The sequence below is a fragment of the Daktulosphaira vitifoliae genome, unplaced genomic scaffold (assembly GCF_025091365.1).
Source record: "Daktulosphaira vitifoliae isolate Bord-2020 unplaced genomic scaffold, ASM2509136v1 Scaffold_1, whole genome shotgun sequence".
In the NCBI taxonomy this organism is placed as follows: domain Eukaryota; kingdom Metazoa; phylum Arthropoda; class Insecta; order Hemiptera; family Phylloxeridae; genus Daktulosphaira; species Daktulosphaira vitifoliae.
Window position 1 is genome coordinate 57,230,148 of NW_026099572.1, and position 18,123 is coordinate 57,248,270.

At 29.6% G+C, this 18,123-nt stretch overlaps 1 protein-coding gene across 1 annotated transcript; it reads left to right on the top strand.

The window, feature by feature from the left end:
- The first annotated feature begins 3,521 nt into the window (after positions 1 to 3,521).
- LOC126895275 (uncharacterized) lies at positions 3,522 to 6,226 on the top strand. The gene is made up of 4 exons (XM_050666959.1): positions 3,522 to 4,309; positions 4,371 to 4,484; positions 4,777 to 5,011; positions 5,071 to 6,226. The coding sequence occupies exons 1-4, from the start codon at positions 4,267 to 4,269 to the stop codon at positions 5,795 to 5,797; spliced, it is 1,119 nt and encodes a 372-aa protein (XP_050522916.1). The 5' UTR covers positions 3,522 to 4,266; the 3' UTR covers positions 5,798 to 6,226.
- Positions 6,227 to 18,123: the final 11,897 nt, after the last annotated feature.

Genomic DNA, 18,123 nt, shown 5'->3' on the forward strand with positions numbered 1-18,123 from the left:
AAAAAAATGTAATGTTTGCGATAAAAATTACATTTTATTGGGATGTTTTTTGTACTTAAAACTATCATAACTTTTTCAAAAATGAACAAATGAAAATAATATTTTTTTGTATTGAAACCTTAGATATTTCCCTTTCATTTGATATAATGTTTTTTGAAGATCTAACACTTATTCTGCTCACTGGGAGGATNGTTTTTTGAAGATCTAACACTTATTCTGCTCACTGGGAGGATTTAAAATAATAACTTTTTTACAAAAAATAACTTTTTCAACTTAATTTTTGAAAATGTTCCGGAAATATTGCGTCCTTTAAACATATATAAAATTAAAGCTTATTTTATGTACTACAAAATGAAAAAAAAAAATTTGTCCCGACGTCTTATCTTCTATGTGCAAATGGCTGTCGAAAAATTAAAAAAAAATGTAATGTTTGCGATAAAAATTACATTTTATCGGGATGTTTTTTGTACTTAAAACTGCCATAACTTTTTCAAAAATGAACAAATAAAAATAATATTTTTTTGTATTGAAACCTTAGATATTTCCCTTTCATTTGATATAACTTTTTTTGAAAATCTAACACTTATTCTGCTCACTGGGGGGATTTAAAATAGTAACTTTTTTACAAAATATAACTTTTTCAACTTAATTTTTGAAAATGTTCCGGAAATACTGCGTCCTTTAAACATATATCAAATTAAAGCTTATTTTATGTACTATAAAATGAAAAAAAAAAAATTGTCCTGACGATCTATCTTCTATGCGCAAATGGCTACCATATTCAAAAATATGCTATTTTAACAATTTTTTTTTTTTTAATTTAACACTATCTAATAGAAGTTGATGTTGCTTTTGCAATTATCCATCAATTTTTTAAAATTAAACACTATCTACAGATTTGCATCGAAGCGTTTCTTATGATAGTGATTTTAATNTATACTGGACCCAACTATGTCACGACTCCACTGTGCTGGGTTTTTTTTTTTTATTTAATTATGTCAATTTACAGTTGATCTTAAAGTTATAGTAATAAATTCATTTTTTTTATATTATTAACTTTCACTTTTAAGGACAAAAAAAATTCGGTTAAAAATGATTACTTTTAACATTTTAAAAATGAAAATCAATAATAATTTGAAAAAAATTGGTAAGAAAGCAAAGTTAACAAACTCTGTCCACAATACATGGAGTTTAGTTTATACTGCTGTCCGCAATCTAGAATAGAAAGCCCTATACTATGAGACAAATTTTTTAATTATATTGAAAGAGGTAGAGGCTACTGAAACTATAGCTGTGAACGTAAAAAAATTTTATCTGAACAAGTAGAATAAATATCTTCTTCTTTTTCTTCTTCTTCCTTGTCTTAATCCCAATTACTTGGGGTCGGCCACCCTTATCCTAAACTTGCACTTGACCCGATCTGTCACATCCTCTATGCTCACATCATCTGTCCTCATATTGCATTCAATAGTATCCCTCCATCTCTTTTTGGCCTTCCTCTACCTCTTCCTCCTTCAACATTTATTTCTATAACTGTTCTTACAGCTTCCGATTACTCTCTCTTCATAACATGACTAAATCATCTAAGTCTATTTTCTCTCATCTTATCGACAATTGACGCTACACCTATATTCCTTCTTATATTCTCGTTCCCAATCCTATCTTCTCTAGTCACTTCACTCATTCATCTAAGCATTCTCATATCTGCTACACTCATTTTCTGCTCTATTTTCTTGCCAACCCCCTTACACTCTCAACTATAGATCATAGCTGGTCTCAATACAGTCTAATAGAAATTACCTTTCAGTCATATTAGTATTCTTTTATCACATAAAACACCAGACGCTTCTCTCCACTTTAACCACCTGCACTTACACCTGTCTCTTACATCCTCGTCAATATCACCGCTCTTTTGCACAACTGATCTTAAATACTTGAAATTTTGCACCTCTCAAATGACGTCCTCGCCTATTGTCACTGACCTCCTCATTTCACCTACCTCGTGTTCTTCTATATCATACTCGTACTCTATATATTCTGTCTTACTCCTACTTATTCTTAAACCCATTTCTTCAAGAGCTGATCTCCTCACCTCTAGCCTTAGATTAATTTCCTCCCTATTTTCTTCTATTAAAACTATAAATCGTCAGCAAACAACATGGACCACGGCACCTCGCCTTGTATTTCTCTAGTAATTTCATCCATCACTATAGAAAATAAATAATGTTCTTACAGCTTCCGATTCTTCTCTCCTCATAACATGACCAAACCATCTAAGTCTATTTTCTCTCATCTTATCCACGATTGACGCTACACCTATACTCTATCTTATATGCTCGTTCCTTATTCTATCTTTTCTAGTCACTCCACTCATCCATCTAAGTATTCTCATCTCTGCTACACTTTCATCCATCACTATAGAGAATAAGTAAGGGCTTAAAGCAGAACCTTGGTGCACTTCTACTCTTACCCGAAAACCCTCTGATACTCCTCCTACGCTTTTTACCCTGGTACAAGTGCCATCACACATATCCTCTGTTATATTAATTTACCTTTTCGGGACTCCTTTTCTCATTAATACCTACTTTAGAACCTCTCTCGGTACTCTATCATACGCTCTCTCCAAATCTATAAATACCATACACAGCTTTTTCCTCTTTTCCCTAAACTTTTCTATTAGTTGCCTCACACAAAATAATGGCTCCATTGTTGACTTACCAGGCATAAATCCAAACTGGCTGGGCTATATCTACCTTAGGTACTGAAGTTTCCTATTTAATTTATATTCCCTTAGAGAAACTACCAAGGGTCGCACTACAATATANACAACCTGCTGGACACCTAGAGATGATATAATCCAACAGGAAGCTGACGATGACACACACACACACAATATACCGGGTAGCAAAGTTAAGTTAATTATCAGACAAAAGTAGTGATCGCGAGGATGGTAAAAGGTCAACGGTTTTTAGATACCTATGTCTCATTTCTTATTCTCTGATCTATTACCTTTTTCCAAAATTTCATACTATGACTGATAAGCTTTAAACCTCTATAATTTCCACACTCCTGTGTGTCTCTTTTACTTTTAAATATCAGAACAACAATAATATTCCTCCATTCTTTTTGAATTATCCCTACTAAGATGATTTTATTTAAAAGTTCCTTCAACCACCTTATGCCAACACCACCTAATATTTTCCGTACTACTACTGACACTTCATCTGGTCCTACTGCTTTATTCTTTTTCATTGATGCCACAGTCTCCGATACCTCGTTCTCACTAATTAAATCTACCAGTCCCTCGTTCCATGAGATATCCTCTAACGTCTCTTTTGGATATTCCTCATTCAGTAATTTTCAAAATACTCTTACCATCTTTTTTCACATCATCATCACTCGAAGTATCCTATTATCAGAATTTTTTATACACCTTATACAGGGTGTAAATCTTTCGAACCATAGTAATATATAGGCGAGTATCCTTGGAGTGTGTAAACAATGACCTCGTTTTTTTTTTTTTTTTTTCCCAAAATTGGGGAAGTTTTGGAATAACCCCCCGGGATTTCCCCAAAAATAAAAATAAATCATACCACGATATTTCCCGCAAAATTCTCGTACAAATTGAGGGGTCACTCGATTTTGTCCAAAAAATTGGCCATTTCCCCTCATTTCCGCCCCTAAAATTGGATGAATCGAAATTTTAGTGTTACATATCAATTTGTACTAGAATTTTGCAAGAAATATCATAGTATTATTTATTTTTAATTTTTATGGTTTTTTCATGCTGAAAATTCGGGAAATCCACAAATTAATAGGTTTTATTGTTTTTTTTTTAATTATTACTTGTACTTTCAGTGATAATAATGGTAAGATATCAAATCAAAATAATTTTAATTATTTTAAACATTTTTTCTTTATTTTTTGTAATTACTTACAATTAACTTTCCGACCTTAAGTCATAATTAAAATTTTTGGAAATAATTCAAAAGTAAACTTAATTGATCGAACCATAATTGCCTATTTAATACGAAAAATTAACTCTAAAAATAGACTTTTACCAATATTCCATGATGTACCAAATAAGACTGTAAGTTACATAACAATGATATTTGTATTACACTATCTAAATTAACATTTGTTATCTTTGTCATTAGGACATACCTTGCCTTTAAGCAAGACAACTTTTTTTTACAAGTTGCGTGCGTTTTGTTTTATTTTAAAAAGTTTTTTATTTAATTAAGGTATTTAATTTTAAATAAAATAATGTTTACCAATTCAGAATACACCGATATGATTTTACTTGTAGGTAAGTAATTTTTGAATGAACTATTTTTTCAAGATCATTTATTATTTAAAATGACTATTAGGAGAAACAGGCAACGGATACCGTGCAAGTATTAGATGGGCAGAGCTGTATCCCAACCGTCGGCAACCACATTATCAAACTTTCGATGATGTTGTTCGTCGATCTCGAGAAACAGGTCTTACTATCATTATTTTATTAATTTTAGCAGATCAATTAAAATTTAGTTCGATTTAAAAATTTAATTCTTAAATTAATTAAATTTGCTATCAAACACTAAAGGCGTTGTGTGGCAGCGTTCCAAATTGTAGGATACAAAGCATGAAGATCTGGGTTCGAATCCCACAAATTTTTTTCATAATTTTTTTTCGATAAACCTTAAGTAATTAGATTAGAGTAACTAGAATCAATTTTTAATTAAATAAAAGTAGTAAAAAAGTTCAAAAAATGTACGTTTTTTTATTCTGAAGGTATTTTACAACCATTTGGTCATCGATCGGGAGGTAATCGGTCAACTTTAGATGTTCGCACAGAAGAAACTATTTTAGAACAAGTTCAAAATGATCCAGAAACAAGTACGCGAAAAATTGGTGCGGAGATTAATATCAATCACATGAGTGTCTGGAAAGTCTTAAATAGTAATAAATTGTATCCATTTCATCGGCAAAAAGTACAGGAGTTGTTACCTAGGGATTTTCCATTAAGGTTAAAAAATAACTTTTCTGTTCAGGCAATAAATTTTAATTAATATTTTTTATCATTAGATTGAATTTTTCACGTGAAATGTTAAGCCGTATGACAGTTGATACAAGTTTTTTAAACAAAATTTTATTCACGGATGAAGCTTCTTTTACCAAAGATGGCACTATAAATTTGCATAACTTGCACCACTGGTCTGAAGCAAATCCACACGTTACACGAATTACAGGATCACAATACAAATTTTCGGTTAATATTTGGTGTGGTATTGTTGATAATTATTTGGTTGGACCTTTTGTTTTACCCGATAGGTTAAATGGCCAAGCTTACCTGAACTTTTTAAGGAATAATTTGCCAAATTTATTGGAAGATGTGCCTAATGAAATCCAAGAGACAATGTGGTTTATGATGGATGGTGCCCCCCCTCATCATACTAATGCTGTTAGAGAACAATTATTTTTTATGTTTCCTGAGGGTATCATAGGCAGGCAAGCAGGTAATCGAGCCCATTACAGACCCAATATCGTATGGCCACCACGAAGCCCTGATTTAACACCTTGCGATTTTTTTTTATGGGGTTATTTGAAAGAAAAAGTTTATTGTAATGAGGTTAGTTCAAAGGAAGAATTGATAGCCAGAATTTTTGAAGCTTGTAGGAGTATCAATGGAATCTCAGACATTTATGAAAAAATAAGATATTCAATGAAAAAACGGCTCCAATTATGTGTCCAAAAACAAGGAGGGCACATTGAACAATATTTAAAAACCTCAAATAGCGAATTATTATTGTAAATAGTTAAAAGAAATAAAGAAAAAATGTTTAAAATAATTAAAATTATTTTGATTTGATATCTTACCATTATTATCACTGAAAGTACAAGTAATAATTAAAAAAAAAACAATAAAACCTATTAATTTGTGGATTTCCCGAATTTTCAGCATGAAAAAACCATAAAAATTAAAAATAAATAATACTATGATATTTCTTGCAAAATTCTAGTACAAATTGATATGTAACACTAAAATTTCGATTCATCCAATTTTAGGGGCGGAAATGAGGGGAAATGGCCAATTTTTTGGACAAAATCGAGTGACCCCTCAATTTGTACGAGAATTTTGCGGGAAATATCGTGGTATGATTTATTTTTATTTTTGGGGAAATCCCGGGGGGTTATTCCAAAACTTCCCCAATTTTGGGAAAAAAAAAAAAAAAAAAACGAGGTCATTGTTTACACACTCCAAGGATACTCGCCTATATATTACTATGGTTCGAAAGATTTACACCCTGTATAATGATAATCTTTAGTCCTTATCTCTCTTACTTTTGCAAATCTAATAATCTGAAAACAATTAATTATAAAAATTATATAATATATAATTAAAAAATTATATATTGTATTTTTGAATCTAAGAATTACTAATCTGGATATAATTAAGGAAATAGAAGTAGATGTTGCTTTTCTAATTATCCATGATTTCTTAAAATTAAACTCTATCTACAGATTTGTATCGAAGCGTTATCATTAACTATGCTACGTTCCCTCTGTACAGCGACCCCACTGTGCTGGGTTTTTTTTAAATCAATTTTTAATGAAAAATTCTGATACCAAAAACTTTTATACTAATTCAGTAGTAACGTTCAGAACGCAGCATTTGAAGTTTGTTAAATTTTAATTTTTTTTTACAATTTTCCTATGGTATCAAATGTTAGCCCATATTATGTAAAGACGGAAGTAAATACTATCTTATTACGTTATTTACAGGTAACAGTAAGCTATTTCTTTTCCATAGATAATAATAACGTTTAACGCGCTTTTTACAGAAATGATTATCTCTAATCTTAATTACAAAAATTAGAAACATTATCGTAAGTCAACTACGAGTTTTTCATGGATAACCAATTTAAAAGTGATAACAATTTTTAATTTGCATGATTCTATCATTGTAATAATATTATTATAGGATATTCCATGTTAAGAGATTTGATAATAAAGCACTCACTCACTATTATTCACGTATAAATTTATGATATATGAACTTATTTAATTACTATTTTAAATTATTTAAAAACTCAACATATTTTGGACAATGTTTCTATAATTTTTTTAATAATTTTAATTATACTACTACTTGTTTTTTCATGTCAATTACAAATGCTTATTTAAGTGTTAATAATTTTCATGGAAAAGAAATTGTGTACTGTTACCAGTATATAACATAATAATTGTTTACTTCTGTACTTTACATAATATGGACTAACATTTGATACAATAAGAAAATTATAAGAAAAATCAAAATTTAACAAACTTCAATATGCTGTAAACATGTAACTATTGAATTAAAATAAAAATTTTTGGTATCAAAATTTTTCTTTAAAACTTATTTATGAAATGTCAATCTTCAAATTTTAAAAAAAGTTTTAATAAAAAATTTATTTTTAAAACATTTTTTGTAATCGCGAAAAATAACATAAACCTATTTTAAATATAGTTCTATATTGTAAAAATTGATTTTAAAAAAAAGTATAAAATGTTATGTAGATTATAAGTTCTATGAGTTGCTAGTTAGATCTATTCTACTCTGTATATTAAATAATGGTGTTCCACTCTGAGAAAGACATGTCATGCATTGTCTGTCGTCTATAGGTGCACACTTGTGTTATTTTACTATGTATTTACATTATTTAATTTATGAATGTGTGTTGTCAGAAACAAACGAGCATATTCATTTTTGTAATATTATACAATGAGCGTTGTCATTTAAATTTATGTGATATCATTTAAGTATATAGTATATATATACTTATATATGGTAGCGCTTTGTTAAATAACACTGACGAAGAAAATAACTTATAAAAATTAGACTTGGAAAAAAATTCAAGTTGTAGTCAATTTTTTGTCAAACCTCTTTAACTCAGATATTTTAAAAAAATATTTTCAATTTAAACATTTGTTTTATCTTACAAAACAAATTAATTCCGCTATTATTACTCTAGAGGGTTCAATTACTATATTTTTTACTATTTTAGGATATTTTACAACATTGTCATTGATTTATTTTTTTATTAAAAGAAAATATATATAGAATATAAATTTAACTGTACTAAATAATATAGATATTTTAACATCTAAAAATGTGCTTCTCGACTTAATCAAACCTTAAATATTAAAAAATTCTACTTTAGTTATTATTATGATAAATTCATAAATATTCTGTAATTAAAAAAGGGGCGTATTTAGGACACTTCCAACGAGGAGTGACTAAATTGTTTTTAGTATGGTAAAAATATTTGAATAATTTTAATATATTGATTCTTGAGCAATAAAATTTTGATGTTATACATGATTATAATTAAATATTTATTTGTTTATATATATTTTTATTATTATGAACTACTCTACAGCGCACTTCCGCCACTCTATATAATAAAATATTAACAACTTATGAAGGACTATTACAAAAAAACGTTGGCTGCACAGCAAGGTCGCAATACAATTTGGACGTGACATAGTTGGGACAGGTATAGATTAAATCTGATAGTGATTAATGTCACTATCTAAAGGAAGACTTTTATGCAAATCTATAGTGTTTAATTTGTAATCTATATATATATATATAATATTATCGTTAAGTTAAAACAGGTCGTTAAGACTTGTCAACAAAAACATTACCAGAAATTTTATATACAGCTCACATTATATTGCAACGAGATTTACGTGGTTGGGAAAGTAAAAAAAAGGGTAATAATAAGCGTTAGCACATACCTTTTTTTTTTTTTTTTAAACACGACCGGCATTATTGCGGTCCGCCCTGGGACTACCGTGAGGTATTACTTCAAGGCGGCCCACGCCGTCTCTAATGCCGGCCATACACGATACGGTCTACCGGAGAGGTCTACCTGCGAATGTATGCCTGTGCAGGTAGACCGAAGCGTGTGTGGGAATAAACCTATACAGGTCTATTCCCACACACGCTTCGGTTGACCTGCACAGGCATACCTGCGCAGGTAGACCCTATCGTGTATGGCCGGCATAAAACTCACACCACCACGTTAGCCGGATCCCAGAATGGGATCCGTTGCCCGGGTTGCACCACAGCACGTACCCTTCTTGATAAAAATATGTTTTTTGCCCAGTTTTTTCAGACGTTCGTTATTTTGAAAAAAAAGATATATAATATTCAAGTATTAAGTTTTTTCATATGATTTTATTAATGCAGGCCAGTATTATCTGTTCATGGTATTAGGGTATACAGGGTGATTTTTTTATCATAACACACTCAATTACTTGCAGAATAATAATAATTTAAACATTTTCTTTTTTCATTATCTTTAGTTACACATTATTCTTGAATTTTTAACTATGTAATACTTTTTAAGTTCATCCCTTATGCCTTGGAAGGGGGTCAACTTTGTTTTTTTAAATGGTAACACATATTTTTAATTTAATAAAATGTTTGAGTTTTTAATTTAATAGTAAATGGCATTTGAATTTTTAATATAACTTAATTCGTTTATTAGATATAATCATTTAAAGTTTCAAATTTTTGAATTAATATACAGGTATAATACACAAGGGATTACAAATATAGGTAGTTAATTGGTTTTTTATAACATCGATATTAGCAGGTACACAGCATTATTATTATCAATTGTAGTAAGGCACATTGTTATGAGTTTATAAATACACTAACTGACAATACAGAAAGTATATCTATTGATAATCATAATTGATAATAAACAATCCGTGACTGAGACAGCAATGTCCTAAAATCCAATTAGCTACCTGTATTTACAATCCCATGTGTATTATACATGTATTTTAACTCAAAATGTTGAAACTTTAAATGTTTATATCTAATAAGCTAATAAAGTTATATTAAAAATTCAAATGCCATTTACTATTAAATTAAAAACTCAAACATTTTATTAAATGAAAAATATGTGTTACCATTTAAAAAAACAAAGTTGACCCACATCCAAGGCATAAGGGATGAACTTAAAAAGTATTACATAGTTAAAAATTCAAGAATAATATGTAACTAAAGATAATAAAAAAAAAAAATGTTTAAATTATTATTATTCTGCAAGTAATTGAGTGGGTTATGATAAAAAAATCACCCTGTATATATTAACATTTCAAATACAGTTTGTTAACTGGTTTTTTTATGACGATATTAGCAAGCATATAGCCTTTATTATCAATGATAATAAGACACATTGTTGTGAGTTTATAAACACTCTAACTGGCAACAAGGGCGTAATGATGTCATTTTTTTAGGGGAGCAACTAAGTTCATTTGGCCGACTGACTATTAAAAAGAATGTAGTTCTGAAATTGCAACTACATCTGAGACAGTTTTTACTTCTTTACATTGGTCGTAAAGTACTTCTAACTCAACCTGTAAATGTAACGAATCTACAACAAATTGTTTGGGTAAAAATTTCATTGCATCTTGATCTCCAGTTTCAGTTAAGTTGTTCCTTGATAATGGGGGGTTGAACAGATTATATAATGGTTTAATTGTACCAATGCAACTTTCCAAGTGATTTTTTATGAGTAACGTGAGCTTATCAAACACAGATTAATATTTTTTCCTATAAAATATTTTAAATGACATATTAGCTGCATTATCTCCATTATTATCAAGGCGCTTAGGTACAAGTCGGCGTCTATGACGAACTGTAAACTCTTTTTCAGCATCCACATCAATAGACTTCAAAAACTCAATTGAAATATTTATAAGGTTATCCATACCATCTAGATCAGAATTAATAATGTTTGATGATTCTAGAGTACTTGACATGAATATGATTGCATCAGCTATGTTAAATTCAGTTGATTCGAGGCACTCAGTTAACAATTTCATCTTACACAAAACATTTTTCATAAATAGAATACTTACAACAAAGTCTAGAGAAATTAAACGTTTTGATAAAGAATACGCTGCATTTCTAGTGGATTTATCGAATTTGTCTATGGTATTTGTTATCTTATCTAAAACTTCAATAATTATATGATATGATGACCAAACAGACTTAATTGCCTCAGCACGTGCTGTCCATCTCGTCTTTAAGGGGCACACCTAGTGTGACAACCTAAAGAAAGGCCATTTTTGGGAATTAAAAAAAAAAAAAACTAGTGAATCCATCTATTTAAAATTTTGAGGGTATATTTATACATGTTTTGAGAATACACAGTAAAATTTTTGAAATAAAATATTAAATATTTTTGAAATGACACGCGATCTCCGGCGGCGCCAAAAAAAAAAGGTCCTCCACTGCTGGAGTGATTGCAGCCTTCTCCGTTAATAAAACCTAAAAAAAAAAATTCTCGTTAAACTAAAACATATTGTCTGTATGATGACCCTCGGGCGAACAAAAAAATCAAAAATTAACAAAATGGCGGCATGTTGAAAAAAAAGTTAAATTTTTCCCAAAATTTTGGTCGTTTTTGGCCTGCCAAAATTCGATTTTTGATCAGATCAAAAAACTGGAGGGTCATCGTATGGAGAACTATATAGAGGAAATGCAAAAAAAATTTGATAGCGATCGGATCATTTGTCTCCGAGTAATCACTCCAGCAAATTCGAAAAATGCTGTTTCGAGAAAAATGCGTTTAAAGATAAAACGATCGTTTTCACTGTTATCAATGGATTAAAATCATACTTACAGCTAATCTGCTATTCCAGGCCCATATAATTCACCTTCCTCTTCCTCAAAAAGTGCTTGTTGAGCTGAAGAAGCTCTTCTTTGAGATGATCGACCTTCTTTTGAACAAGCCCGTTGGCGATGATCAGCGATTCGTAGTCTCGTCTCATCCTTAAGAGCCGTATAATCTCTTGCTGCAGGTCCAACTTTTACTCCCATTGCATTAAATATCTTTAAAATTGAGGAGTAACCGTCATTGAATATTGAAGTTGCAAAAAAATTTGCTAATTCAATAGTTTTCAATCCATTATGAAGGTGCTTTGGTGAAAAGTGCCAAAGTAAACCGTTGTAACTTTCATTATTGTTTTGAGTATTACTACCTTTGCATCTATCAAGCAATTCATGCCGAGATAAATCTTCATAAATAGGCTTTAGACCTTTTTCAACTTCTGGATCCAGTGGGAGGTAATCGTGCTTAAACTTACTTCAGGTATATCCCGTAGCCAATGCAACTATCTAACTGCCGAGCGGCTACTCTTTTAAATGGCTGTAACTCAAAAACTATTTAAGATATCGATTTAAAATTTTAGTATGTTATTTTTAAAGGTATAACCTATCAAAATATGGGGGAAAAAAAAATCGATTTTTTGAAAATTTCACACTAGGTGTGCTTCTTAACAAATTTCTGAGTTTCAATGCAGTTTCAATATCAGCTAGTTTGTTCAGTAATAGAGAATATCGTTTTATACTAGAAGAAAAAAATACATAATCTTCTTGCATTACTGAAAACATATCAGATATAATAAGACTAGCTTCCCATCCATGTTCAATGAATATGTTCATTCTATAAGCTTGACATGGGATATAAGGTATTTTTCTAACCTAATATTTCAGTTAATTTTTGTTGTGCACCATTAAATACGCCAGACACACTGCTGGCGAAATAATATGACTGAAAAACAAAATTATCAGAATCTAACTCATTCTTTTGTAGTGTGTCTAATATGTCATTTCCCATTCTTGCGCCAGTCTTATTTAAAGCTTCGCGGACTTCTATTAATTTTTCTTCTGCTGTAACTTCATTATTGACGAACCTTACAACTACTGATAGCCTATCTGTATGTGACAAATCAGGCGTAGTATCGGCCATTATAGAAAACTACCCGGATTCCCTAACTTTTGCTATAATAGTTTTGTTCACTGATGACGCAAAGATGGTTATGAACTCGTTTTGAGATTGGGGGCTCAAATATGTAAAATGGTATGGCCGATAACAAGAATCATTAAGCCATTTTTTTAACAAAGGACAGTGTCTAGAAAGTAAATTCGTAATTTGTCTAAAGTAACCATTTTCATCGTCATCTATGCCTCTGAATGCTAAACCTTGTCTAGTGAGGGTTTTGGTTACATCCAGTAAGATACAAATTACTTCTTTGTGAAAATTTTGATTGCTCTCTTCCTGAATTTTTCGCTCACGTACTGTTTTGTCGAGCATAACATCAATGTTATTCGATTTTTTCATGTAATTGCAATAATCAGTCAATGCAGATTTTTGCGCTTCAGAAGTGAAATGTTTCTGTGATTTTCCAATTTTATTTAGACCACTGGAGCCTTTCATTTTTTTCTATCCAGTTACACCGATTTCGTTCCAATATCCCTTACTTTTTTGACGACCAGCTACATCACTTTAAAAAACAAAAAAAAAGTAGGTTAAAAATGATTACTTTTAACATATTAAAAATCAATAATAATTTGAAAACAATTAATTATAAACATTATATAATATATAAGTAAAAGAATAACTAATCTGGATATAATTAAGGAAATAGAAGTTAATGTTGCTTTTGTAATTATCCACCAATTTCTTAGAATTAAACACTATCTACAGGTTTGCATCGAAGCGTTTCTTATGATAGTGATTTTAATCATTGTCAGATTAAATCTATACTGGACCCAACTATGTCACGTTCCCACTGTTCCGCGACCCCACTAGGCTGGTTTTTAGCTTCGATGCGAAGCTGAGAAGGTATTGGTTTTACTAAGATGTGTTTTTTTTTTTTTTTTTTGTGTCTTTTACCACTTTTTCTCAGCTCTCACCGAACCGATTTCTTTCAATGATACGTCAAAAGATCACAAATTGTATCTAGTCGAAGACATTACCCTCAAAAATTGAAAAAAAATTCCCTCGTTCCTCGTAGATGGGGGAAACCTCCAAAAAAATTACAAATTTAAAAATTGCTAATTTTCGAAATTTTTTCAATATTTTTACTTAAAACTGCCATAACTTTTTTATAAATGACCAAATCAATACATTTTTTTATTATACATGCTTGATGTCTTTACCTATCATTTGGTATATATTTTTTATAAATTTAACTGTTTACTTGCCCACAAGGGGGGATTCAAAGTGATAACTTTTTCAACTTCATTATTGAAAGTGTTTCGGAAATACTGACACTTTTATATATATCTTATATTATAGCTTATGTAATATACTTTAAAATGTAAAAAAAATTTCGAACTATAGTTTGTCTCCATAGTGAAAAATTATATTACATATAATTTTATATACCATATTAAAATATATATATAATAATATATACCATATTCAAAAATTTTTTTACTTAAAATTGCTATAAATTTTTTAAAAATAACCAAATCAATATAAAATAAAAATAATCAAAGCTAATGTAATGTACTTTATTATGAAACAAAAAAAATTTTGGACTTTATTTTGTCTACACGGTAAAAATGGCTACCGTATGCTATTTTTGTGTGAAATTTCTTGATTTTGTATTTTACATTTTAGCTTCGATGCGAAGCTAAAAAGGTATTGGTTTTACTAAGATGTGTTTATTTTTTTATTTTATTTTTTTTTTTTTGTGTCTGTTACCACTTTTTCTTAGCTCTCACCGAACCGATTTCTTTCAATGATACGTCAAAAGATCACAAATCGTATCTAGTCGAAGACATTACCCTCAAAAATTAAAAAAAAATCCCTCGTTCCCCGTAAATGGGGGAAATCTCTAAAAAAAATACCAATTTAAAAATCGCTAATTTTCAAAATTTTTTCAATTTTTTTTTACTAAAAACTGCCATAACTTTTTTAAAAATGAATATATCAATATAATTTTTTTTTATATAGATGCATGATATCATTACCTTTCATTTGGTATATTTTTTTCATAAATTTAACCTTTAACCTGCCCATAAGGGGGGATTTAAAATGACCACTTTTTCACAAAAAATTTACTTTTTCAACTTAAATTTTGAAAGTGTTCCGGAAAGTCTGATACTTTTATATATATCTTAAATTAAAGCTAATGTAATGTTCTTTATTATGAAAAAAAAAAATTTCGGACTTTATTTTATCTTCACAGTGAAAATGACTANAACTATAACTAGCGGTATTATATTTAAAATCGCACACCCACAAAACATCATTGGAAATTATATTTGATAATCAGCTATAATCATCTAATCTGCCATTAGGCTACTATGATAGAAAAACATTTTCACCTTTTTGGCTTTCTACTCTCAAGGTGTTTGAAAATCCAAATTGATACGAGTTTAAAACACAAACTATTTATTTGCATACAGTCTGTGTTTAAAGTGAAAGGAATGGTGGTAGACATTGAATTTTTCTTATATAATAACCCAACGAAAAACTATTTTGGTAGAAAAAAATATATATAAAAAACATTTATATCTTAGAAAATAATACTTGAGAAATAGTTGTACAATAATAGTGTATCAATATATTATCGTTAAAAAACAACAGGTCGTTAAGACTTGTCAACATTAACATTACCAGGAATTATGTATACAGGGTGTTCAGTAAGTCAGGAAACGGGTTTCTATTGTTCTCATTGTTTGTAACAATGAGAACAATAGAAACTCGTTTCCTGACTTANGTTCGATTTTGTATTTTACATTTTTAACTTTATTATGCTATAAATTTTCGAAAATGTATGGATCAGTACAATTTTTTCATGAGGAGTAGTATTTATATACATCTTTCATTTGACATACTGTTTTTTTAAATCGAACCATTTCCCTATATACGAGGGGGGTTAAAATCTAAAAAATGCATGTAGAAAGTAGAACTTTTTCAACTTAAATTTTGAAAGTGTTCCGGAAAGTCTGACACTTTTATATATATCTTAAATTAAAGCTAATGTAATATACTTTATTATGCAAAAAAAAAATTTCGGACTTTATTTTATCTTCACGGTGAAAATGGCTACCGAATGCTATTTTTGTGTGAAAATTTTCGATTTTGTATTTTACATTTTTAACTTTATTATGCTATAACTTTTTGAAAAATGTATGGATCAGTACAATTTTTTCATGAGGAGTAGTATTTATATACATCTTTCATTTGACATACTGTTTTTTTAAATCGGACCATTTCCCTATATACGAGGGGGGTTCAAATCTAAAAAATGCATGTAGAAAGTAGAACTTTTTCAACTTAAATTTTGAAAGTGTTCCGGAAAGTCTGACACTTTTATATATATCTTAAATTAAAGGTAATGTAATGTTCTTTATTATGCAAAAAAAAAAATTCGGACTTTATTTTATCTTCACAGTGAAAATGGCTACCGAATGCTATTTTTGTGTGAAAATGTTCGATTTTGTATTTTACATTTTTAACTTTATTATGCTATAACTTTTCGAAAATGTATGGATCAGTACAATTTTTTCATGAGGAGTAGTATTTATATACATCTTTCATTTGACATACTGTTTTTTTAAATCNATTGAAAAGTGTATGGATCAATACAATTTTTTTATGAGAAATATTATTTTTTAATAATCTCTTTTTCATTCGATATACTTTATCTTAATCAGGATATTAATAAGGAACTAGCAGATCATGTGGCTTTTGGAATAATTCATCAATTTTTTAAAATTAAACACTATCTAAAGATTTGCATCGAAGCGTTTTTTTTTTTTATAGTGATTTTAATCACTGTCAGATATCATTATACTTGATCCATCTATGCCACGTCACCACTGTGCCGCGACACCCCTGTGCTGGGTTTTTTTTTATAACTATAACTAGCGGTATTATATTTAAAATCGCACACCCACAAAACATCATTGGAAATTATATTTGATAATCAGCTATAATCATCTAATCTGCCATTAGGCTACTATGATAGAAAAACATTTTCACCTTTTTGGCTTTCTACTCTCAAGGTGTTTGAAAATCCAAATTGATACGAGTTTAAAACACAAACTATTTATTTGCATACAGTCTGTGTTTAAAGTGAAAGGAATGGTGGTAGACATTGAATTTTTCTTATATAATAACCCAACGAAAAACTATTTTGGTAGAAAAAAATATATATAAAAAACATTTATATCTTAGAAAATAATACTTGAGAAATAGTTGTACAATAATAGTGTATCAATATATTATCGTTAAAAAACAACAGGTCGTTAAGACTTGTCAACATTAACATTACCAGGAATTATGTATACAGGGTGTTCAGTAAGTCAGGAAACGGGTTTCTATTGTTCTCATTGTTTGTAACAATGAGAACAATAGAAACTCGTTTCCTGACTTACTGAACACCCTGTATAACTCACATTATATTGCAACGAGACTTACCTGGTCGGGAAGGTAAATAAAAGAGTAGTAGGGCGTTAGACTGTAGGGAAGTGGCATATCAAACGCACGTACTCAACGCGTACTCTTCATAATTTCAAGCGTTAGCACGTACCCCCTTTGGAAAAAAAAATATTTTTCACCGTTATTTACACTATTTTTTACTCCAAATCTGTACGGCGGCGGTGGTGGTAGTTAGCACTAACGTCATTACGTTAGTTTAAGTTGGATTTAATAACTTTCGCCGTTCTGAGTAATACCTAACGGCTATTCCAGGGTGACCTGGAACATTATGCCAATCGGAAATTTATGCTTTCACAACAAGTTGAATTGTTCTAAAGTAATTCCAATTAGGCCCTAACAAGAAAATCTGATCTCCAGTTTTGGGAAAACGAAAATATAAACTTAGTCGTTTAATTTATGGTCCTTTACTAATTTTTTTTATTTTCAGAAAAATAACACAAAAATAAAATTTAATTATTTATTTGTGTTAAGATCAGAGACCGAAATAATCAGTTTCCCTGGTTTTTAAATTGATTTCTTTAAATCAATTGTGAATGTACTTTAATAGTCGAACATTCTGATTGGGTAAACTATAAATAAAAATAATGATAAATCATTAGAATTAAATCTCTAGATCATTAAAATGTATAATGTAAGATAAATTTAGATATTCATCTTAAAAAGGAAAAGAAAAACTGAAAGACTTGTTCTTAAAGTTTATTTTAATATATAAACAAACAATGGTTTTTTGATTATTGTATATATATATATATATATATATACGATTTATGCGCACAATGGACCAACAGGTCTGAGTGCATGGGCATTATGTCCACCTCAATAATAACTA

Excerpts from the sequence above, each read along its gene's own strand:
- LOC126895275 (XM_050666959.1), top strand. The coding sequence starts at position 4,267 with ATGTTTACCAATTCAGAATACACCGATATGATTTTACTTGTAG. Across the intron at positions 4,310-4,370 it reads CGATATGATTTTACTTGTAG|GAGAAACAGGCAACGGATAC; the intron begins GTAAGTAATTTT and ends AATGACTATTAG. Across the intron at positions 4,485-4,776 it reads TCGTCGATCTCGAGAAACAG|GTATTTTACAACCATTTGGT; the intron begins GTCTTACTATCA and ends TTTATTCTGAAG.